Genomic DNA, 24,851 nt, shown 5'->3' on the forward strand with positions numbered 1-24,851 from the left:
TCTGGGTCTCCCACGCCGGATGGAAGAGAACCAAGCACTTGGGGTACCACCTACTGCCTCCCAGGGTGCACATTAGCCAGAGTTGGAATCAGAAGCGGAGCTGAGCTCAGGCATTAAGATACAGGATGTAGACATCCCAAGTGGTATCTTAACAAGTAGACCAAACACATGCCCCACGGTATTTTTATTGAGCACCAACTACATGTGAGGAAACAATCTAGATGTTAGGAAGACTTGGGTGAACAAAACCTAACTTCAAGGAGATTGCGTTACCTCCTGTTGCATCTTCAACTGCCCAAATTTCTTGCAAGAAAGCACTCCAAGCTCCTTAGAATACAGCCAGGGCTTGTCTGTGCTCTGCCAGTGAACATGCCACACAGCCATTCAGGAGGTTGTCTGGTCTTTCCCCTCCTGTAGATCGGTCTTTGAGAGTCTCGTGGTCTTTGTATCTCAGAGCCAGGCCAAGCATGGGGCAGGTGGGAGGAGGGCTAACTCCAGTAAATGGATCAAGTCTATGTCTGCTTTTAACCTCAGAAGTCTGTCTGTGTCCCAGCATCTCAGAAAAGGTCAGCTCCGGTTACCCAGCCTGGAGAAGGGTGCCGATGGCCTGATGAGGTCCCAGGGCTGACCACAAGCACTTCAGGGAGAATTGAGCAAGGCTTACATACAAGGGTCCTTTAAAAAGTTCGTGTACAGGGCATATTATGAAAACTGAGCAGGTGTTGGACTGGGCGGAAGTGAAGTCTCGCGAGAAGAAGCCATTCCCTCAGCCGAGCGCCCTGGCTGTGCAGGTGTCTGTGAGAGGTGCGGCAGGTTTGCGGAGCCGGATGGTGCCCACGGCTGGCCTCACGCCACCGTCGGGGGCCCACTGCCTGTGCCCCCAGAACACATCTCTGTTGGTCCGGAACATGGAGGATGACACCAGATCTGAATACTGACGGTGAAAATCTGGTCACTATGGTCCTGTGGTTGATGTGTGCGTTCCACTTGATTTCTACACTCGCCAAGAAGAGTTGTCCATGTTCAACACCCTTTCTTCAGATGGCCAATTAGTGAGGGCTGTTGAAGTTTGAAATTCGACTTCATGTAAAGCTGCACTGTAATGACGACCCCAAAAACAAAGCCCAAAGCAGCCCTTAAACACCTACAGCAAGTAGACAAGCCAAAGATCTCTTATGGAGCAGGCTTGAAGAGAAGGTATGAGTTTTGGAAAAGAAAAAGAAAAAGAAAAGCAGCCAGCGCCGTGGCTCACTAGGCTAATCCTCCACCTAGCAGCGTCGGCACACCGGGTTCTAGTCCCAGTCAGGGCACCGGATTCTGTCCCAGTTGCCCCCCTTCCAGGCCAGCTCTCTGCTGTGGCCAGGGAGTGCAGTGGAGGATGGCCCAAGTGCTTGGGCCCTGCACCCCATGGGAGACCAGGAGAAGCACCTGGCTTCTGCCTTCAGATCAGCGCGGTGTGCCGGCTGCAGCGCGCCGGCCTCGGCGGCCATTGGAGGGTGAACCAACAGCAAAGGAAGACCTTTCTCTCTGTCTCTCTCACTGTCCACTCTGCCTGTATTAAAAAAAAAAAAAAAGGAAAAGCTAAGCTAAACTAAGCTGGGGGGGCCAGCGCTGTGGTATAGTAGGCTAAGCCTCTGACTGCTGGAACCCGTATGGGCACCAGTTCGGGCCCTGGCTGTTCCAATTCCTATCCAGCTCTCTACGATGGCCTGGGAAAACAGAGGAAGATGGCCCAAGTCCTTTGGCCCCTGCACCTACATGGGAGACCCGAAAGAAGCTCTTGGCTCCTGGTTTCGGATGGGCGCAGCTCCAGCCCTTGCGGCCATTTGGGGAGTGAACCAACAGATGGAAGATCTCTCTCTTTCCATTTCTCTCTGTCTCTCCCTCTCTCTGTAACTCTGCATCTCAGATAAATAAATAAATCTTTTAAAAGAAGAAGAAAGAGGAGGAGGAAAGAAAAGCTGGAAGGATAAGGATAAGCTTAGTGGGAGCTAAAGCCTCGCTTTGTCTACAAAAGAGGGACAATGGGACAGGTGCAAGAGGTCAAGCCTCCATCTACCACTGGGCACCCCATACGGGCAGCAGTTGGAGTCCCAGCTGCTACACTTCCAATCCTGCTTATGGCCTGGGAAAGCAGTAGAAGATGGCCCAAGTCCTTGGGCCCCTGCACCCACATGGGAGACCTGGAGGAAGCTCCTGGCTCCTGGCTTTGAACAGGCCCAGCTCCGTCTGTTGCAGCCATTTGGGAAGTGAACCAGTGGATGAAAGATCCCTCCCCCTCACTCTCTCTCTCTCTTTCTCTCTCTATGTAACTCTGCTTTTCGGCGCCGGCACCATGGCTCACTGGGCTAATCCTCTGCCTGCAACGCCGGTATCCCATATGGGCACCGGGTTCTAGTCCTGGCTGTTCTTCTTCCAGTCCAGTTCTCTACTGTGGCCCGGGAAGGCAGTGGAGGATGGCCCAAGTGCTTGGGTGCCTGCACCCGCGTGGGAGACCAGGAGGAAGCACCTGGCTCCTGGCTTCGGATCGGTGTAGCTCCGGCTGTAGCAGCCATTTGGGGAGTGAACCAACGGAAGGAAGACCTTTCTCTCTGTCTCTCTCTCTCACTGTCTAACTCTATCAGTCAAATAAATTAAAAAAAAAAAAACTCTGCTTTTCAAATTAATAAATAAATATTTAAAAGAGGGAAAAGTTGTTTTCAAAGTGAAAAATAAAGCCAGCTGTCATATTTGGCCAAGCACCTCATGACAAATCCTTCTGACAAGCACTTAAAGGTCAAGATGAAGTTCAGTGATGGCCAAAATTATAAGAATGATACCTGATGCATCCTACAGAGTAACTGTTTTCCTATTTTTTTTAAAGTTGTGTAAGCTGTTAACTTAAAAACTTCTGCTTTGGTCTAGTGACAAAACCTATAACTTGATTTGTGTGGGCCTTTGATGTTGAGCGTGGCCTTTCTTATATGAATGTGCTCTGTCTTAGCTTCTCAAGTTAAAGAGTAAGAGTATGTAATGTTGTTAAGCTTAATGCAGCACATTTCAATTTTAGACCAGGCAATCAGATATCACGGAGCAGCAGGCAGGGCTCAGGGAAGCAGCATGTGGATCTAGGGTCACTCCACAGAGCAGGGCTTCAAGAGGAGACAGATGCACGTACTGGGGACTCCTGCACAGTCAGACCCACTAGAAATACTCGTACTATTTAGGGACAGGCTTTAAAGTGGCTGCTGGGGACACACACAAACAGTGAACTTCTGGAATCAGCTCTGCGAAGCTGGCAGGCCTTGTACTGCTTCAGTACACGTGAGCAGTTGGGCCAGAACGGGGGTGCCTAGTCACAATCTACAGGAAGTCGGTCCCTGGCCCAGTTTCAGGTCACCTTATTTCATCCCTTCAGTGAGATGAGCTCCCTGCAACAAAGGTTTAGGCTGTGAGCCTCAGGCTAGGAAAAATTCTATGCTGAAACTCAGTGACTCTCTTGAAATGTTTAAGTTACTGGAGTCCTGGGAAGACTTAAGGACAAGGTGAAAAGCTACTCCTGCAGGGCCAGTGCTCAATGACAGTGGTGGGAGCTGGTTGCAAAGCTCTGTTACAGAGAGGACAATGGCTGTGTCTGCCTTGGTAAATAAAAGTAGTGCTACATTGTGCTTAACAACAACCACAAAAATAGATCAGCTTGTCTGTGTAGTAAGAGATACACTTCAAGAATTCCTCTCAAGGAAAAGTGATGAGCTGTCGCTGTGGACTGAAATTATCACCTACTCTCTGAAATTCCTACTGCATCTTGAAAAATGTTTTAGGAAATCCCATTCCGGCCCCTCGCCTAGATGCCATGCGGACATGAGCATGTTCCAGAGGATGCACCTAGAAAGTAACCTTTCCTTCCTCCTTAACCTGAGTCCCACCCAAGGGAGGGCTGAGGACTCAACAGTTTCTCCTCAGAATCAGGGTCCAGGGCAAGCAATTGCCTTCTCCTCTCCCCACTGCTCTCTTACCACCGCCAGAGGCCTGCAGAGCACTGCCGAGCTCACACTGCCCCCTGCTGGCCTGCTCGCTCTCTCACTCCACCTACAAGCTTGCATTCATTCCTGTAAAAAAAAAAAAAAAAGAAAGAAAGAAAAACAAAGCCACAGAATGCCCCCGCAAAAGTCAAATGTCTTTATTTTATATAAAAAAAATTTGTACAGTTTTAGTTCCTATGTTTAAGAAAAAAATCCCTAAAATTGCCATAATGTTTAGATCCACTGCAAACTGTAAAAACAAGCTTTTTATATATTAAAAAAAATTTACATTTTATAATTTTCTACATGCATGCACAATGTCTCAGCTCTGTAACCCAAAATGAAAAGAAAAAAAAATCTAGATCCAACAATGGAAAGTTCTACATTTACAATCTCACTTGGAAGGACCCAGAGAATCCCTCCCTTTTGCGCACAGAACAAATCACAACAATCACACACCAGGACTGAATCCATCAGTGGATCCTGCCCATGGGGAGGGCAGAGGACAGAGGAGACAGACAGACTGACAGACACCATGGAAGGGCGAGGGAGCCCTCTGGGTCCAATGGAAAAGCAGAGAACTAGAACCCCCGGGGAATAGACGTTTCCACTGAGAAGTTTCCAGGTCCCCATGTCTCATCATGGTGTTGTAGCAGGGTCTGCCATGGAAACACTGAGGTGTGGACAAAGAGGCAGAAAAGTTAAGGGCTGAAATGGAGGGGAACAGGAAGGCAAAATGAGAGGCCAGAGGGAAGCAGGCAGAGAGCACAGAGACTAGCTTAGGAGGAAGGGGCCGGTGGGGACAGCGGCAGGGCGGCGAGGTAGGTGGAGGACTGAGGCACTGTGTCCTGGTGTGGAGGGCGAGCATCCCAAGGGGATGGAGAAGGAGGCCTGGTGGGGGGGTTGGGGGTGAACAAGTCCTGGGAACAGTGCACTGGAGGGGCCCAGCCACGGCACCCCCACAGTGACATGGGGGAGGGGTGTGTGCAGGCGGTGGGCACGCCCCATCCAGCGGGTGGCAGGACAGGTGGAGGGCAGGGAGACTGCGCGGAGGACCGAGGCAGGGGCTCACCCCACAGCAGTTCACAGCATGAAGACAGCTTCCCACGCGGGAGAAGCACAAGACAGACACACAGCCACACACTTGACAATTCATCCCGACGTCTTAAAACATAATAATAATAATAATAACCAAAGAAGACAAAGATACCACAGTTCTGACGTAAAGGACCAAGACGCTACCATTCTCAGTCGCAGCCCTTAGTGCTTAGAGAGAGTTGGGAAAACTTTTTGTTTTGTTTTGTTTCAGGAAAAAGGAATGAAAAAAATCACAGTGATTAAAAACATGGCAGGTTCTTAAAATAAACATTCCCCCGCCCCCAGGGCAGCGACTAAGACCCCAAATACTTTCCGTCTGCCCACCCCAACCCACTCCTCAAACCACACCACCCCACTCTTGCCCACAGGGCAGTGACCCCGATCACCATCCAGGCCCTGTTTCCCAGGATAGTGAGGTATTTATGGGACCCAAAAGGAACTCCTGTGAAACCAGATTTGTGAAGAAAAGAAAGGAGACCTGCCCAGGATGCCCAGCACGGGATGTAGTTCCCACAGGCCCCTCCAGGGGACCCCAGCCGCCCGTCCAAGGCCGATCTCCAAGCCCTGCCCAAGTCAGCCCTGCAACCCACCCACCCAGCCCCCGGGGAAGGGGACAAGGTACCCATGAGCCCTTCTCTAGTAAGGGGTGGGAGACAAACGGCCTTTGCAGAAAGGACAGGAAAAACCCGAATCATCAGGTGCTGCGATCCCCAGGGCCGCCCCCGCAGGGAGGAAGCAGATCCGGCTGAGCGCTCAGTGGAGACGCGGCCCCACCTGCACTCGGAGGGAGAGGTGCGAGTGCTCCAGCAGAAGGCAGGGCTGGCCGACAGGGGCCGTCGTGCGTTATTCAGATAATTCACCAGGAGCGCGCTGCGCCCCTCCATCAGTGTGCCCCTTCACCCGGATCCTGGATGGGGATACCCGGGCTTTTCCTAGTTCTACTCCCCTTGGCAAAACTACTTAATTCAGAGGTGTCTGATCGAAAGGCTCAAATTCACTCAGAAACTACGTATTAGAGGGCCAGCAAATTTTGCTCAAAATGAGATCTAAACTATTGAGGATTCACATTTGGTGTGGACCATGGAAGCTAAAACGGGGTGAGGGACTAAGTACCCACAAAAGGCAGTCATCCTGGCCCCTCACCCCAATACCCAGGGAGACCAGAGCCCAGAGAACCAGGCAGGGAGGACAGGAGGGGACCCTGGAAGGCCGAGGAAAAGAGAGCCCTGAGGCAAAGAACTGGACTTAAGGCAGGGGATGGGGAGGAGCTTCTGGCTCCCCCCGTAAGAGATGAGGCAGCAGGTCCCGGGAGCCGAGAGGACACAGGGCTGGGCTGGCTGGTGAAGGAAAAGAAAAACACTGTCTAAGACCACAGGGGTTGAGTCAGGGTCTGCAGGCTGCCAGGTGTGGGCAGGGGTCTACATACCATCCTTCACTGGGAAGGGCAGAGGGCAGAGGTCAGTGACCAGGGTCCTGTCGAGACCTCAAAGGTCTATCTTGTGCTTCCCCTCGGGAGTTGGCCAGGAAAACCACACTGGAAGGAAACCACCTTCCCCCATAAAGTCAGGGGAAGGGGAGCTCTCCAGGTACAGCTGGGAGCCTCCCTCGCTCTAAACACATGTAGACGGCAGAAAGGGGGCTCTAAGAGCCAGAACAAATAGTGCTGGCAGGGAGTCGCCCAACTCTGGCACTGCGTGGCAGGGGTGTCCTTGCCTGAGCGCCCCGGGGGTTTGTTACGAGTTGGGGGGAGAGGCAGCAGGAGGGCAGCTGCCGCCCTGCGGGTTTGGCACTGTGGTTCTCTGGAGTCCTATCTGTGTCGGGGGCCACTGGAGAGAACCCGTTGCAAGCACTTGGGTTTGCGGTGGAGCTCAGGAGGGGACGGAACAAGGAGACCTCTAAGGGGGAGGGTGGCTGGGGCAAGAAGGGGAGGCACTGATTCCCGCAGGGCCTGGAGGGACACAGAAGTGGGAGGAGGAGGCCGTCCCAGCCGCTGCTGACAGCAGGGTGGTTTCTCCACGTGGGGGAAGACAAGGATGACGGGGCGGGGGGGGGGGGGGGGTAGTTAATTCAAGTAAAAAAAATAAACAACAACAACAAAAAAAAAAAAAAAAAAAAACAAGAGCAAGAGGAAGAAGGGTGGCAGGCATGTGGCTGGGCCCAAGAAGCGAGCCCCCCACCCCTCAGGACCCCCAGAGTCTCCCGCTGCCCCTGCTGCTGCACAGTCACACCGAGGTCTCGGACTGCAGCCTCATAACAAACTTGTGCGACTTGGGATCCACAAATTCCTCGGAGAGTTTGAAGAATGGCACCTTCTTGGTGCTGACCACCAGGCTGAAGTCCTGGCGCTTTAAAAGGAACACGATGCCATCCTTGAGCCCGTTGGTCACCGGCTCCTCGCTCACCAGTGTCCACTGTTTGGCCAGCCAGCGTTCCTTGTGGTACTGAATGGTGGGGCCAGCTGCCAAATACCGCTCCAGGAAGGCCTGCGAGGGGGAGAAGTGGCTGCATAGGCGTCTCCTGCACCACCCACTGTTCTTCCCCAGGGCACAGCTGCCCAAGACAAGGGGCAAGAAGAGGTCAGGGAGTATCCGCCCCAGACTTTTGTTTTGAGGAAGCCAGTGCTCACGGAGATGAGGTTGCTCCACAGTCAGGACCGGAATTCGGCTCCCCCGACCTCATCCCCCACTCTTGTCCCTGCAGCAGGCTGCGGCCTGCACAAGCTTCCCTCATCCTGCCTTCCTTCCCACACAGCTCACACGACTGGTGCCAAGCAGGCCTGCACCAAGAGGCAGTCCGAGGGGTCAAGGTTAAGGGCAACACTTTAGCTGCCTGTCCACCAAGGGTGGCTCAGGGAAAGCAATTCTAGGAGTTTGGCAATATAGCCACAGGGTGAGCAATGGCTCAACATGAGCAGAGGGCAGAGACCATCTGGCAGAGGTAGCAGGGTCCTGGGGTTAAAGGTGAGACTTTGGGTCTGGAAATGCCAGTGCTTTACAGTGCATTACAGGTCTCAGCCATCCCCCAAAGAGCCCTGAAGCCTCTGTTCTCCTCGTCCGCCCAAGAACTTCACCCCATGCAGAGCAGGTGGATGGCGTACCAAGGAGAGAAGAGATGATAAGAAGGAGGTGGAGGTGAGAGAGGAAGAGGGGTGGGGGTGAAGAAAGAAGGAAGAGAGCTGGGGAAAACGATGGTGGAAAAGAGGACCAGGAGCTGGGCAAAGAGCAGGGGCTGGGAGCAGAGCGGGCCTACCTTGGGCGTCATGTCGTGTGTGATGCAGAACTCCAGGTGCTGCAGGATGCTCTCCATGGTGTGGTAAGGCTGCTGCTTGGTGGTCCGAAGGTACTTCTGCATGGCACGGGCCATGGATGCAAAGATGGCCTGAGCTGCCTCCCGCGGGTCCATCACCTCCCTGGGGTTCTTCTGCTCCTCTTCCTGCAGCCGCTTAATGTGAGTGAAGGCCTCCTCCACAGCTACCACGAGCCTGCGGGACAGGTGGGGAGGGGTCTGGACCAGATGCCCCCCTCCCCCTCCCCCCAGCTCCAGTCCTCCAGGGCCTGAGCGAGGCTAAGTCTTCACGCCCACCCCAATGCCACCCAAACCATCTGGAACCAAGGGCTGGACTCCTGGAAGACTTGAGGGTGGGGGAGGGAGGGGACATCTTTCCCCAGCTGGGGCCAGGACACAGCCATGGAGCTCACTGAGCCACAGCCCAGGAATTCAGGACAAATCTAGTGTCAAGCCCAGAGAGACAACTAGGGACTGTGCTGCAGGGATGGCTCCAAAAAGACCCTCACATTGCACTTCATCAGGTCAAAAATTAGCAGACATGATCTCATCAAAATGACAGATCTATTCAGCCATAATTACATGGGCAGCATCGAGGGAAACACAAGAGTACTTCACAAGTTAATGGAAAAATAGAACAAAAAAAAGTTTATTTTGGTGTAAAAAAAAAGAAATCTGGGCAGGCCTTGTGATGCAGTAAGTTAAGCTGCGGCTTACAATGCCAGCATTCCATACTGGAGTGCCAGTTCAAATTCCAGCTGCTCTGCTTCCAACCCAAATCCCCGTTAACGTGCCTGTGAAAGCAGTGGAAGATGGCCCAAGTACCTGGATGTGCCTCCCATGTAGGAGACCAGGATGGAGTTCAGGGCTCCTGGCTACATCATGGGCCACTCCTGGTCACTGTAGTCATTTGGGGAGTGAACCAACAGATGAAAGATCTCTCTCTTTCTGTCTCTCCCTCCCTATGTCACTCAGCCTTTCAGATAAATAAATCTTTTTTTAATTGTGAAATCCACGTACAGCTATTCATAACACAAATTTTCTATGAACCTTTTTTTAAAGATTTGGTTTATTTATTTGAGAGGCAGAGTTACAGACAGAGAGAAGGAGAGACACAGAGAGAAAGGTCTTCCATCCACTGGTTCACAACCCAAATGGCTGCAACGGCCGGAGCCAGGCCAATCCAAAGCCAGGAGACAAGAGCTTCTTCTGGGTCTCCCATGTGCCTGCAGGGACCCACGAACTTGGGCCATCTTCTACTGCTTTCTCGGGCCATTCGCAGAGAGCTGGATTGGAAGTGGAGCAGCCAGGACACGAACCAGTGCCTATATGGGATGCCAGTGCCGCAGGCAGAGGCTTAGCCTACTACACCATGGCACTGGCCCCACTATGAATTTTTTGCAGATCCCTCATAAGCATGATTTCAAACTTTTTCACCAAATAAAGTTATCTTTTTTAAGATCTATTTATTTATTATTAAGATCTATTTATCTATGTATTTGAAAGTCAGAGTTACACAGAGAGAGAAGAGGCAGAAAGAGAGAGGTCTTCCATCCGATGGTTCATTCCCCAATTGGCCACAATAGCCGGAGCTGTGCTGATCCAAAGCCAGGAGCCAGGAGCTTCCTCTGGGTCTCCCACATGGGTACACGACCCAAGCACTTGGGTCATCTTCTACTGCTTTCCCAGGACATAGCAGAGAGCTGGATAGGAAGTGGAGCAGCCGGGTCTCGAACCAACATCATATGGGATGCTGGCACTTCAAGCCAGGGCATTAACCTGCTGCGCCAAGCGCCGGCCCCTAAAGTTATCTTTTAATTCCATTTTCCGTGGATCTTTTGAACTACCCTTATACATTCAGCATCTAAAATCATCAAATGATTAATAACTAAAATATGCAAATAATTCACTACAAGTCAAGAAGAAAAAGGCAAAAACCCTTCAACAAAATGTGCCAAAAGATGTGAACCAAATATTCATGAGATGCCTGAAAGCTAAAAAGTAGATGCAATGGTTACTGGTTGGTAATTTGAGAGATTCAAATTAAAACATTAAGATGCTACATCTCCTTTAAAATGGACAAAGTAAGAGGACGACCATAACTCAATATTGGAAATGACACTGGGAGTATTCTGTGAACTCCTATGCAGTAAGAAGAAAAAACAGGGACCCAGCATTGTGGTGCAGCAGGTAAAGCCACTGCCTGTGATGACAGCATCCCACATGAACATCGGTTCACATCCTGGCTGCTCCACTTCTGATCCAGTTCCCTGTTAATGGCCTGAGAAAAGCAGGAGAAGATGGCCTACATGGGATACCTGGATGGGGCTCCTGGTTCCTGGCTTCAGCCTAGCCCAGCCTCAGCCATTGCAGCCATTTGGGGAATGATGGGGAGTGAATCAGTGGATGGAAGATATCTTTCTCTCTCCCTCTCTCTTTGTAACTTTGCCTTTCAAATAAATAAATAAATAAACCTTTTATAAAAGTGTGTAATAAAAATTTTTTAAAAGATGCAAAAAACTGGATGCATTCACAGCATGGACAAATCTCAAAAACAGCATTCATTAAGGGGGAAACAGAAAAAGTCCATTTATATTAAAAGCATACAGAAACTAAGACGACACTAAATTTGTACAAGAATTTATGCCCACAGGAGTGGGTGCCTAAAATGTGGGAGTGGAGTAAGAGTGGGGACCAGAGGAAAAGGGAAACATTTAGAATAAAGAACTGGGAAGACACATATGATGATGTGTTAAAAGCTGAGAAGGGTGAGTCACGCAATTCTCTGCACTTGCAGTCCAAATACAAAATACAGCCACCTGGCTTATGGGCAGGAAGGGACTGAGGAAAGCAGTGAGGCCTGCAGGCTGGTACCCAGAAACACAGCATCCTGGGAAGCTAGGCTGGGACCCCAGGCTGAAGCTGTGTGCTTCTGAGTATCCTACAGTCTTGGTTATTCTTCTGCTTCCCCTAAGTGTCTCAGTAAAGTTCCTTTTTAAAGATGTATTTATTTGAAAGGTAGTCAGAGAATGAGAGAGAGAGAGAGGAGAGAGAGAGAGAGAGATTTTCCATCTGCTGGTTCACTTCCCAGATAGCTACAATGGCTGGGGCTGGGCCAAGCCAAAGCCAGGAACCAGAAACTCCATCCAGGTCTCCCAAGTGAGTGGCAGGGCCATCTTCTACAACTTTCCCAGGCACATTTGCAGGGATCTGCATCAGAACTGGAGCAGCCAGGACTCAAACCAGAGCTCATATGGGATGCTTGTGTTTTACAGGCAGCAGCTTAACCCACTAAGCCACAATGCCAGCTCCAGTAAATTCTTTCTAAAAGATTCTTCAGTTTTAGATGAACCAACAGAAAAAGCTTTCTCTCGATTACAAGCAAAGTGATGGGGGGTGCGGGGAAGGGCCCCTTATGTGCCACCATAGCAGTACAGGGGACCCAAAGACCCTCATCAGAGCAGAAGGTAGAGAGGTAGGGAGCAGCATTGGTTCCCCTCCCATGAGGGCCATTTCTGAGACTACTGGAGACATGCCGGGGTTGGTGGTCTTTGTCCTATGGCAGGGGACTCCAGGCTCGTGTGTCCAGAACAGAGCCAAGGCCATCTCCGTTCCTTGAAGCCTGGAGAATGTGGGGGGCGGGGGAAAGAGAGAGGCCAATGGTCCAGTCCCAAGGCTTTCTGCTCCTCCCCCGGACCCCTGCAAGCAAATTCCTGTAGACCAAGGCAGGATCTGGCAGCAGGAAGCACCCAGGAAAACTGTCCAGGTATGATTTAAGTTCACATGGTACATGGTAATATGAACAGGGAGAAGGGAGGAGTAAGGACAGCATGGCAGAATTTACCAAAACGTGGGCACCAGAACCTTCAGGATCTCCCAGGAGAAAGGCTCGTCCAGCCTCCGGGCCTGCTGCTGCAGCTGAGGCTCACAGCCCTAAGGTGGTCCCTACCCCCAGTGCAGTAGCAGAATTCAAAGGCATCCCCTACCTGTGCTGGATTCCCACTCCCTCTCCATTCAGTAGCCTTTGCACATTTGACAAGGGTCAAGTGCCAAACCACTTGACTTTCTAACACAAGAAGATGATCCCAGGCGGCCCAAGCTAAATCACACGCCCTCTAAAAGCAGAGCTTGCCCCAGATGACAGCAGAAGTCTGGGAGAGAGACCTGTTCCTGCCAGAAAAAGTGAGCCAGCACGCGAAAACTGGCCTGTGGGGCAAGGTGACAAGGCAGGGACTTCTGCCAAAAGACAGGGTCTTAGGGGCCACCACTGTGGCATAGCAGGTAAAGCTTCCACCTGCAGCACTGGCATCCCATATGGGCACTTGTTAAGGTTCCAGCTGCTCCACTTCCAATCCAGCTCCCTGCTAATGTGCCTGGGAAAACAGTGGAAGATGGCCCAGGTGCTTGGGCTCCTACACCCACATGGAAGACTCCTGGCTACGGATAGGTCAGCTCCAGCCACTGTGGCCATTTGAGGAGTAAGCCAGTGGATGGAGAATCTCTCTCTCTCTCTCTCTCTCTCTCTGTAACTCAGTCTTTCAAATAACTAAATAAATATTTAAAAAAAAAAAAAGTCAGCAGTGAGTTCAGAAGGGAAGCGCCAGCTCTGACGAGAGCTGTCAGGATTTCCATCTGTGAGGCCTGGGTGGAGCGTCCAGCCAGCCCACACCTGACCAACGGAAGTGGGAGACAATTAATGTGTGTTGCCTCCCAGCCCAAGTTCACGGTCATCTGTTATGACAGCAACGGAAAATGATGGCACATACACAACCCACCCGAATCGTCACTGCCCTTGTTTCCAGCAGTCTCCCAGCTCACCCACAGGCGCCCCCTCGGGGTCTCCCCCAGGGACCCACCTGGCCCTGCGCTTGCGCACCCTCCGCTCGTGCTCGGCCTCCTCGTAGTAGTATTCGTTGTGGCTGTTGTCCCGCCTGCGGGCCGCCGCCGCAATCACAGCCCGCGACTGGCCTGTGGAGTTGTTGGTGCTGTTTTCTGCACAGGATCGGGACAGAGGGCACGGTCACGAGGGCGAGTGGCCTCTTCCCACCCCAGGAGCTCCGGAAGCCGAAGCCTGGCATGTTCCCACCACCCAGCCGTGCCTCCCGTTCCCAACCCGCCTGGCCGCTGGCTGGGCAAGGCCGCAGGAAAGCAGCGAGGACGGCCCCGGAAAGGCAAGATCCCGCACGCGCTGCTCCCTAGCACAGAAGGCTCTGACCAGAGTGGATGAGACACAGAGGAGCCAGATCAGGGTTTGGGGGGGACGCACCATAGCAGAGAGGGACAGCAAGTAGAGCCAGCAGCCTAGACCAGCCACCTGAAGCCAAGGGAAATGACAGAACAGAGGGGCTGGGAAACAGGCCAGGGAAAGGAGAGAGCAAGGGGAGAACGGGGAGAGAGGAAGAGGAGCCAACTTGGAGTCCTGCTCGGGCAGAGGCCAGGAGGGGTGGAGGAGCAGGGCCGCTCACCCTCTCCGAGGGAATACACCTTGAAGCCAGACACTTTCTTGGCCAGGACGGACTTGGGCAGGTTGAGGAGGGCAGGGTTGTAGACAGGGAAGTCATGGTAATACTTCTCCAGGATCCACACGGCCACGCGCTGGATGCTGTGGGGGAAGACGGCAGGGGGGGAGGGAGAAGGGACAGACAAGGGGCGCAGGGGGAGGGACACATCAGGGCAGGGCGGCAGGGCAGGAGAGGACACACGCCAGGGACAAGCCGCTTCCAGGAAGCCTGCTCAGGCCTGAGCTCTACTTACCAGGCTCCCCAGCCTTCCCCAGGGCCGGGCCCACTACTCTTTCCCTGCCCTGCTGACGCCCATGGGAGGAAGGGCCTTGGGCCGGGGGTCCAGCCAAGGGGCTCTTCTGCCCCCTCCAGTATTTCTCCAAGTTGCTCAACAAGACCCAGGAGAAGCCACCGCTACTCTGCCCACGAGTCTCCTAGCGGCAGCTGAAGCCCCCTCCTACTATCCCTTACTCTGAGGGTCCCCGCTTGGGCAAGCTCATCTCAAGGGCCACCCACTGGTTCTCACAAAAGGCTGTTTCCAAGACAGGAATTCCCAAAAGCCCCTGTTGGTGCCCCACACCTCTCTCTCTGTCTTGGTCTACCCCGCCTCTAAGATTCCCAATGTCCAACTGCCTGTCTACACCTAACTCAACTCCCAGCACATCTCACCCACAGCCCTGCACGCGACAGTTCCAGTAAGCAGTCAACACTACGGGCAGAGTACTCAGTTCCTTCCCACACGGCGCCCCCACCTGCACCCCAGGGCACCTTCTGCCTTGGTGTCCCCTCAGCCGCCCCAACATCCTTTTCCAGCCCCAGCCTTCTCCCAGCGCAGGAGCCGCCTCTTCCCACGCGTCCATACCTGAGATGGCCCACGTTGTAGAAGCGACTGGCCCCGTCAGTGGAGCGCACAACCTTGAGCGTGAACTGAGGCTGGAGCTGGCGCAGCTCCAGCAGGACCACAGCCAGGTAGTGCACGAAGAGCAGGGCGTCCACCAGCGACACGGCGAACTGCACCACGCCTTGGTAGCTGCGCTCCCGGGCGTCCAGGATGCGCACGCCGTAGAAGAGCCAGTAGGAGACCACAAGCAGGAAGACGAGCACCATGAGCAGGGCGCGCAGCACGAAGACGCGCGGCAGCGAGGCCTTGGGCCGGCGGAAGAACAGCGCCCAGCTGCCCAGCAGCAGGATGAGCAGCTTGAAGGCCACGGAGATGAAGAGGCCCTCGCAGGCCGTCCCGCACGGCTCGAGCTCCTCCCGCCACAGCAGCGGGGGCAGCAGCAGGAAAGCCAGCGGCGTGAGGAAAGACAGCAGCGCCAGGGTGGCCCCTGCCGCCACACCCAGGTGACGGGAACAGTCCAGCGGGACGCTGTCCTCCATGTCCTTGGCGATGCGTGTGAGGTCATCATGGGAGATGCTGTGCTCTGAGGTGCCGGTGACCACCGTGGTCGTTTCTCCCCAGTTGTCATCCTGCAGGGGGGCGGAAGGGGGCAGCACAGAGCGGGAGACACAGAGGGATGAGGGGAGGGAAGCAGCGAGAACACAGGGGAAAGGGGGAGGCAGAAAGCAGAGAGGGTGATGAACAACTGGGCAACCATCAGAGCATGTGCTGGGCTGCCCTGTGTGTCCAGGTCTGGCCTCTGCAGATAGCAAAGTCTGACCCTGCTTCTAGAAGAGCCAGCTCAGTGAGACAGGAAAAATCTACACCCGCAGTGATGGCCCTGAGAGCACAAAGCACAAGACAAATCCGCAGGGGCAGCTCAGCCGGCGATCGGGATCTGGGAGCAGACTCACGGGCAGAGACTAGGATCTGAGGCCGACTTCCGTGGAACAGCAGGACCTGAGCTAATCCTTAGGGGTGGGTGGCCTGCAGCAGCCGGACAGGATTAGTGGTTCCCAGTCCCAGCTGAATACATCGGAATGACCAGGACAAGCTGGAAAATAATGCCAAGGGTCACGTGCAATCTGCCCATCAACCTTTGGATGAAAAGCTCCCCAGTTGGCTCTCCTGTTCATCCAAGACTGATCTAAATGGCTCTAAGTGTTGGCTCCTCAAAACGTGGCCTGTGGACCCTCAGGTGGACATCAGCCAGGAGCCTGCTAGAAAAGGCAGAACCTCAGGCCCACCCTACATCGACTGCACCAGGATCTGCACTGGAACTAAAATTCTACAAGTACCAGCCTAAGTTCCTGCCAGCTCTGGCAGCAATCGGTGATTTCGGCAGAAGCCAGCAGGGAGTTCTCAGGACAGGGATGGCAGGAACCAAGGCACCCGGAGGACTTCGCCAGCTGGGAATCACGGGAGTGGAGATAGGAAGGTGAGGCTGAGAGGGGCCGGGTGGGGCTCGCGCAAGCCACACCACAATGCCAGGCTGGCGGTTTCTGACAAAGGGACTGACCTGACAAAGTAGCTGGAGGAAAGAAGGGGACACTAGGGGCCGGGGTGGGGGTGGTAGAGTAATGACGGCATGGCCTGGGTGCCACAGTGCCCACCAGGGTCACCTAAGTGTCCACAGTACAGGGCTGCCTGTTCCTGCAGACAACGGGGTGACAGGCTGAGCGTCCCCCCACCCCGGCACACTGAATGTGGTCTGCTCAAGCTACTCTGCAGGGGCTGGAGGTCACCCCGCAGAGGACTCCCAAGCCCATTATTGGCCTTGACTCCTGGAACAGCCCGAGGATCTGGAGTCACATCCTGACAACTGGGGGGAATTCAGGCTGTGGGACTGAGACAAGGTAGGCGTGGCATGCGATGCATGGCCGGCTAGTGTCCACCCTGCTGGCCCACAGGCTGGCAGGGCCAGTGACGAGGCGGGCCGAGCAACCTGAGGACGTGGGGAGAGTCTGACAGACACAGAAAGGGAGTGTGCCAACAGCTTTCAGCTCGAGGAACGGCGGCTCCTCCTAACCCCACGACCCCAGACGCACTGCCTACCCCTCCAGGGAGCAAGGGTTTGGGAACGCTGTCCCAGCAAGAGGCGAGCTGATCATGTCGCGGGCTCACTCCAAGAACTCAGGAGACCAGCTCCCAGGAAGAAGGGTAGAAGGAACCTCTCCGGCAGGTACTGATCTGCTCCCAACATCCGGGAGTAGCCAGCGTTGGCTACAAAGATTTCTTCAGAGGAATAAGGAGCGGGGAGTCGCCAGTGCCCTTGGCCACGGAGGTCAGAACCCTCTTCCACCCCTCCTGCCCCTCCTACTGCAGACCCCCAAGCAGCCTGCCTGGCTGGCCTCCACCAGAGGAGCTGGTGATACCCAATACCCAATGCAGGCCACCTCCGCCTCTCTGAAGTTAAGGGAGAGGCCACTGCTTCCAAACGGACCTCTACAGAAATTCCCTTCATTCTGAAGCGAGGCCCTACCTCGGGACGCTCAGCCCAGAGAAGCACAGGACAGATCCCCTCTCTCGTTTGGTCTCTGTCCTAAGAGTCCAGGTTTCTAGGCCCTCCCCTTCCCCAATGGGGCCTCCAGCTCTTCCAAGCAGTGACCCCGAAGCGCCAGGCCTGGACCACCGCACCCCCGGACACTCACCCGCTCATCCCCTCGCGTGGACTCGTTGTCCAGCAGGGGCTCTCCCGGAGCCTGGATCGTCACCGACTTGTCCCCGCGGCTCCCATCTCGGCTCTTGGAGCGGTGTCGGTCCCGGCGGTCCCTGCAGCAGGAGGCCAGGGGAACAGGCACAGGAGGTCACAGGCAGGGCCAGGGTCATCAGCCCTGCACATGCCCACCTCCCTCCAGCAGCTGTGTCGCCCACACCTGGGTGCCCACCTGTGCTTTCGGGAGCTGCGGGAGTGGCCCGACTTGTAGGAGTAGCCCGAGTACTGGGACTCGGTGTCCATGGCGTCTGAACGCCGTGCCTTGTAGCGCTCCAGGGCCGCAGGCTGGGGCCGCTTGGGGGGCCCCACAGCCACCTCCTTCAGCACCGGCTTCTTCAGGCCAAGAGGCACCTTCAGGAAGTCAACCGTCGCCCTGAGGGACTCTATTTTGCTGGACGGGTGGGCCTGTCTCGGAGAAAATCAAGCGGCGCTCCTGCCGAAAGAGAGCAGCTGGCTAGAGGCAGCTCAAGCTCCCCACAGGGTCAGGGTAGAGGGCAGGAGCACCCTGTAGGGCCACCACAGAAGCCCAGAGCCCACCAGGCCTGAGACTGCCTCCTCCCCAGCTCCTGCGCTGTCCCAGGAGCCTCCTCCTGCCTGACCTCCTGGCAAGCGTCTCCCCAGCACTCAGGGACTATGGGAAAGATGACCAGCAAAACGCCCCCAGGATCACCCAAGCGTGAGCCTCCTGGAGCGGGCAGGATCGGGGCAGAGCTCTCCCCTACTCTCAGCCAGGAAAACTGAGGCTTGGAGTGTTGGCCCTGGCTATGATGACAGTTTGTTCATGGGAGGCCTTGGACAGCAGAAGGCAGCTGGCCTCTGTCCAGAGGCCATGCCAGGGCTCTCCCGGCCCCCACAACCCCCTCTCCGCACTGCTAATTTCTGAGTGTGCTCCAGCAGGTTGCCAACCGCCACTGCTTCTCTCGGCAACCAAGGAGCATCGACTTTGAACACATCCAGTTACTGGCCAGGCCAGGCAGGCTGCTCTTCTTGAGGGGCTGTGTGTATATGTGTGTGTGTGTGTGTGTGTGTGTGTGTGTATGCACACTGAGGAGCTCTGTGAGGTATGATGGGTGGAAGTGACAAATAATACAGTGTGCAGGGTGGGAGGAAATGACAAGTGGAAGTCATTCTTCAAAAGCCTAAAGTCCTAGGACTGGCACTGTGGCATAGCAGGTAAAGCTACCACCTAAGGTGCCTGCATCTCATATGGGTGCTGGTTCGAATCCTGGCTGCTCCACTTTCAATCCAGCTCCCTGCTAATGGCTTGGGAAAAGCAGAAGAAGATGGCCCAAGTGCTTGGGTCCCTGCCACCCATGTGAGAGACCCAGAAGAAACTCCTAGCCCCTGGCTTCAGCCTGGCTCAGCCCTGGCCATTGTGGCCATCTGGGGAGTAAACCAGCAGATGAAAGATTTCTCTCTCTCTGTAACTCTGACTTTCAAATAAATAAATAAATCCTTAAAAAAAAAAAAAACCTAGGGGCCAGCATTGTGGCACTGCGGGTTAAGCTGCCAACTACAATGCCAGCATCCACGAGTGCCAGCTGCAGTCCCAGCTGCTCCACATCCAGTCCAGCTCCCTGCTAATGTGCCTGAGAAAGCAGTGGAGGATGGCCCAACTGCTTGGGCCTCTGTGCCCACATGGAGACAAGGAAGAAGCTCCTGGCTCCTGGGTTCTGTCTTTAAAAACTCCAGCTGTTGTGGCCATTTGTTGGGGTGAACTAGTGGATGAGACCTCTCTGTCTCTCCCTCTCTCTCTTTGTAACTCTGCTTTTCAAATAAAATAAATCTTAAAAAAAAAAGCCTAAAGTCCTGCCATGGGCATGAGTTTATGTGGCTGAGGGGCAGCATCTTTTATCTGTGCCCCTGGCTAATTCCACAGGCAAAAAGGACCTCTCCTTCTCCCGCCTTCCCCAACTCCCAGGTCCCCACAGGAGCCCCCACCTGCTCTCCCACCAGCGTCACCGCCCCTCTGCTCCTGACCCTGTTTCATCTCCTCTCTGTGCCCTGAGCTGACTGCACATCCACACTCACTGACTCATCAAATCCTTTTAGGGAACCTTCTGTGAACCATGCATTTTGCAAGGCCCTGGGCATGCAGTAGTACAACAGCACTTGAGTTTATAATCTAGCAAGGAAGACGCACACTCAACAAGTAAGCAGGCAGACAGCAAAGGCCGACCGCAGGAAAAGAGACCGGGGAGAGGGAACTCTGGGGGCCGCCGTTAAACAGGGTGGTTCTGGCAGGTGTCTCCGAGGAAATGACACCTAAGCAGAGGCCTAAAGGAGAAGCAGGAGTTAATCAGGCAGAGTGGAGGGAAAAGGCTGCCGAGCCGCAGAAACTCACGTGGGAAGGGCAAAGGCACGAGGGAGCTCCATGTGGTTAAAGAACCAATAAAAGGCCAGAGGAGCCAGAGCTGAGCACGAGCAGGTGCAGCAGCTGTGCCGCAGAGACAGCCAGGGGCCAGGTGAGGAGGCTGGGATTTATTCCAAGGCCAGCCATGGAGGGATTTTAGCAGTGCAGGTACAGATTGGAAAGAGGGGAAAGTAAAAACAGGGAGATGAGTGAGGAGGCCATTCGGTACCGAAGCCGTGGCTGGGGCAGAGCTGCAGGAGAGGTAAGAAACACCTTTGAGACTTCTGTTGGTGTGCAATCAACAGGACCTAAGGTAGGACTGGCATGGTGGGGAGGGGGGTGTCAAGAACTCCTGGCCTGAGCGAGGGGGCAGATGGCAGTGCCGCTGCTGAGGTGGGGAGCGCTGGGGAGGAAGCAAGTCTGGGGAGAGAGATGAGTTCCGTTTCCGGTGTGCTACATTTATGGCTGTGGGTGTCAGAGGTGCTGCACTCGTGTGCGTCTAGACTACAGGCACTGGTGCAAAGCCACAGGGAGGAATGGGATCACCCAGGGGAGAGGCAACACAAGGACTCCAAGAACTGCAACACACACATGTGTCCAGGGAAAAGGCGCACAGAGGCCAGAACAGCAGGAGGTCTGAAGAGTAAGGTCTGAAGCCAGACAAGAACCTGAGTGCTTCCAGGGTGGAATAAATTCAACCAGGTCAAACACTGCTGGGAGGCCGCTTATGTAAAGAACTAAAACAGATGCAACTGTATAAATTTCCTCTGACTACTCCAAACCACCAGCACCCTGCAAATGAGCAGCACCACACAGACCTGTCTGTATCCAGCTCCCCTCTCGTGAGCACACAGCAAGTAACTGATGCTGACGCGGGAATGACCGCACCTCTCCGACCCACACAGAAACTGTGACTGCAGGGAAATGAAATTCATTCAAAATCCATTCGCTTCTCCTCCTCAATGTGAGTTATCTGGAGGCAACCCACAGGCTGGTGGTGTGTGCCAATATCCCACATCAAAGCCAGTGTAGGATCAGGATACACTTAGGGGACAGAGACAGCAATAACCCTTAACCCAGCCCTCAATCTTTCTAAACACCTTTGCCACACACAGAGCCTTTGTTCATCTTGGTCTACCAATGACAGACTGGCTCCTCTACCCCTCTCCTGAGCACCCATTCTACTGGTTTATTGCTCCACCCAGTGGAGACATCTCACCTGTATCTCTCTTCATGTGGTTCCTGTCTATCTTTCTTGGTCACTTCTCTTAAAAAAAATGGAATTTTGCCGGCGCCGCGGCTTACTGGGCTAATCCTCCGCCTAGCGGCGCCGGCACACCGGGTTCTAGTCCCGGTTGGGGCGGGTTCTAGTCCCGGTTGGGGCGCCGGATTCTGTCCCGGTTGCCCCTCTTCCAGGCCAGCTCTCTGCTGTGGCCAGGGAGTGCAGTGGAGGATGGCCCAGGTGCTTGGGCCCTGCACCCCATGGGAGACCAGGAAAAGCACCTGGCTCCTGGCTCCTGCCATCGGATAAGCGCGGTGCGCCGGCCGCAGCGCGCTGGCCGCGGCGGCCATTGGAGGGTGAACCAACGGCAAAGGAAGACCTTTCTCTCTGTCTCTCTCTCTCACTGTCCACTCTGCCTGTCAAAAAATAAAATAAAAAAAATTAAAAAAAAAATGGAATTTTGCCAGGAGATTCACAGATACCAAGTGGACTGGTATCTGTGAACCAGAGAGGACTGGGGCTGGAGAAGTAAAGGAGGACTGCCAGTGATTACAGCCTGGACACAGATAAGAACCCCATATCCTCATCCTCACCCCAAATACCCATATCTGCCACAGCCAATGGCAAACAGAACCTGGATTTGTACTGAAGATCTGGGTTCAAAACCTAACCCTCGTGCTGCCTAGCTATGTGACCACAGGCAGGTTACCTAACTTCTCTGTGATGTACCCAGGTAAGTTTATTGATAAAATGGGGAAGACAGGGGCCGGCACCGTGGTATAGAGTAAAGCCACCGCCTGCAGTGTCAGCATCTCATATGGACACCAGTTCGGGTTCCAGTTGCTCTAGACTTCCAGATCCAGTTCACTGCTAATGGCCTAGGAAAAACAACGGAAGATGGCCCAAGTTCTTGGGTCCCTGCACCCATGTGGGAGAGAGACCTGGATAAAGCTCCTGGATCCTGGCTTCAACCTGGTCCAGCCCTGGCCGTTGCAACTATTTGGAGAGTGAACCAGCAGATGGAACATCTCTCTCTCTCTCTCTCTCTCTCTCTCTCTCTGCCTCTGTCTCCCCTTCTCTGTAACTCTTTCAAATAATAAATCCTTAAAAAAATAGGGAAGATAAATATGCGTAGAGCATGGGGTTGCCATAAGGATCATGGAGGTGAAAGAAATGCTTTTATGAACTGCCCCCCAAAGTAATTAAGCAAGCAGTCAGCTCCAGGATCACTTATACTTTGATCACAGACACTGCCTGGGAGACCAGGGAAAGAGGGGTATAAATAAATCCTGCCGACTGTACAACCACAGAAGCCACACCACACACACACACACATCCTGACCAGAGCCACCACTTCAAACACACCCAGGAGGTAAGCTGATGCCTTTGTGTTTCCCCTGCAAATAAATTTCAGACCAGACAAGGGTGCCAGTCCTCTCCCAACCCTTTGTCCTCAGCTGCTCAGCCTACATCTCCCTACTTTCCTCCCCAGATACTTCGTGAGGACCCAACATGAACCCCCTCCCCTGCCCTTCTGACCCAAGTCGGGGTGCCCAAATAGCACCCAAACATGCTCCTCCCTCCCCCTACCAAACACAAATGCAACTGCTAAGCCCCTAGCCTGCTGTCATCACAAGGAGCCCAGGGAACCAAAGGGAGCACTCGAGGGGCGGGGTTGGGGGTGGGGGAGGACGGGAGTGAGCAAAGAGAGGGGCAGAAGTTCCCCTCAGCTAATCAGTCTCAGGAATCAGGGCTTTGGAGGGTCTCCAGGGTGGGCAGCGTTCCCAGGGAAGAGAGTGGGGGAGGGGATCACTGGCTGCAATCAACAAGTGGAAATGTCAGAGGGATGACGGGAGAGAGAGAAAGCCTGGACCTGGTGCACAGCAAGGGCTCCTCTGGGCTGGGTGCGGGGAGGCCAAAGCAGGGTGTGTGTGCCGCCACGTTGCACCTTGCCCCCCGCTCCCACGACACCAACACCGGTTCTTGGTCCCCTACCCAGCCACGGATTGTGTGGGGTTAAAAGGAGGCCAGAGAGGACAGAAGGAGGAAGGCAAGCGTCAGGCACAAAAAAAGAGACCCTTCTCCCCTCCGAAGGCCTTTCAGAAATAAAATTAATGGAATGTGTCTCAGTATCATCCCAAGGGGCTTGGGGGGAGGGCTGGGGGGGAACGTGGGGGCTTTTGTCCCGGCTGCCCAGCTTCTCCCACATTGATCACCATGGCAACCAAAGCCCCCTGTTGCCTAGGTGATGGCAGCCGGGTCCTGGAACCCATACCCAGCATCCAAAGCGAGGAGGTTATGGAGGTGGAGGGATAGGGGCAGAGGGGGAGAGAATGGGGTTTCTCCTCTGGCGGCCCCAGCTTTTGTCTGAGCTTCAGGATCGGGTTTCTTCAGGAAACAATTGGAGGCCTCTGGAAAAAATACACTCAGAACCTGGCAACAAGCTGAGGGAGCAAGGCCCTGGGGTATGTGTGTGAGGTTGGGGGGTGGCCAAAATACAGGCCAGAGTGGACCAGGAGGCAGCTCAAGTGGATAAGACGTTGAGCAAGCGCGGGGACCCCATGTGCGGCGCGTGCTGGGGACCGATGACCAGACGCAGGCGGCTGTAGTCACCGCCTCCTGCTGCCATGCTAGTCCTGGCCCTCGCTGCAGCCCGGTCCCAGCTAGGTCAGGGCTGTGGTAGGGGAACAAGGCAGAGTGGAGACGAGGACAGGTGGGGAGAAAGCCCTGCGGGAGCCAAAGAAAAGGTGGGGAGGGCACAGGACACACACACACACACACACCCCTAAAGGGGCCCCGTAGTTCCTCACCTGCACCCAGGACAGGGCTGGAGGCACCAAGCGCAGCAGGAAGCACCTGCATGACTGTAGAGAGGACTTTGGAGAAAGAGGCCCAGAAGCCAGATGTTCTCCTCCGACAGGAGAAGGCCTCGGGTAGGGCCTCTCTCTCTCTCCTCAACCAGGGACTAGGGGAGGGTGGCCCAGCCTGGACACAGGGACACAGGCATCATGACTTCCTCAGACTCCCACTGGGGACCCTCGCCTACTAAGGGTCTCCTACACCAGAGACCCGGTCTTAGTGCACAGGCCTTGCACTCCCTTCCCCACTACAGCCCATGGGCAGTGTGAACATGTGGGCACCCCCAGCCCTGTGGCTCCCCAATCTTCACCAAGGCCAACCCCAATGTCCAAAGATATCAATGTGAGTTCCGCTCAAAAGTGCTGGATGCTCACCTTCCTGGGGGCAAGGAAGGGGAGGAAAAACCAAGCCAGGGGTCCAACCTTCTAGCCTAGCCCTCCAAAAGCTAGATGTGTGCCGGGAACAGAGCGCCCGGCCAGGTCAAGGCCAAGACCCCAGAGCCTCTGGGACAGGACCATGGGCTGCAGCAAGAGCAAGCCCAGGGACGCGAGCCAACGGCGCTGCAGCCTGGAGCCAGCCGAGAGCACCCACGGAAGGGCCGGCGGCGCCTTCCCCAGCACGCAGACCCCCAACGAGCCGGCCTCCGCCGACGGCCACCGCAGCCCCAGGACAGCCTTCGCCCCTGCCGCCGCTGAGCCCAAACTCTTCGGGGGCTTCAACTCTTCGGACACTGTCACCTCCCCGCAGAGGGCCAGGCCGCAGGCTGGTGGGGTGACCACCTTCGTGGCCCTCTACGACTATGAGTCCCGGACGGAGACTGACCTGTCCTTCAAGAAGGGGGAGCGGCTGCAGATCGTCAACAACACGGAAGGAGACTGGTGGCTGGCCCACTCGCTCAGCACGGGACAGACCGGCTACATCCCCAGCAACTACGTG

At 54.7% G+C, this 24,851-nt stretch overlaps 1 protein-coding gene across 4 annotated transcripts in view; it reads right to left on the reverse strand.

Annotated features, from left to right (window-relative positions):
- Positions 1–4,135: 4,135 nt before the first annotated feature.
- The window catches only part of VANGL2 (VANGL planar cell polarity protein 2), a 30,308-nt gene continuing 9,592 nt past the window's right edge, over positions 4,136–24,851 (reverse strand). For all 4 annotated transcript variants that reach the window (XM_051858468.2, XM_008264219.4, XM_051858469.2 and 1 more), the window contains exons 2-8: positions 17,654–17,914; positions 17,417–17,537; positions 14,748–15,355; positions 13,850–13,986; positions 13,241–13,376; positions 8,349–8,580; positions 4,136–7,582 (exon numbers count right to left, since the gene is read on the reverse strand). In XM_051858468.2, the coding sequence (XP_051714428.1) occupies positions 7,322–7,582; positions 8,349–8,580; positions 13,241–13,376; positions 13,850–13,986; positions 14,748–15,355; positions 17,417–17,537; positions 17,654–17,724 (1,566 nt within the window). In that variant the 5' untranslated portion in view covers positions 17,725–17,914 and the 3' untranslated portion in view covers positions 4,136–7,321. The remainder of the gene's footprint in view (positions 7,583–8,348; positions 8,581–13,240; positions 13,377–13,849; positions 13,987–14,747; positions 15,356–17,416; positions 17,538–17,653; positions 17,915–24,851) is intronic.

The sequence above is a fragment of the Oryctolagus cuniculus genome, chromosome 7 (assembly GCF_964237555.1).
Source record: "Oryctolagus cuniculus chromosome 7, mOryCun1.1, whole genome shotgun sequence".
Taxonomy (NCBI): domain Eukaryota; kingdom Metazoa; phylum Chordata; class Mammalia; order Lagomorpha; family Leporidae; genus Oryctolagus; species Oryctolagus cuniculus.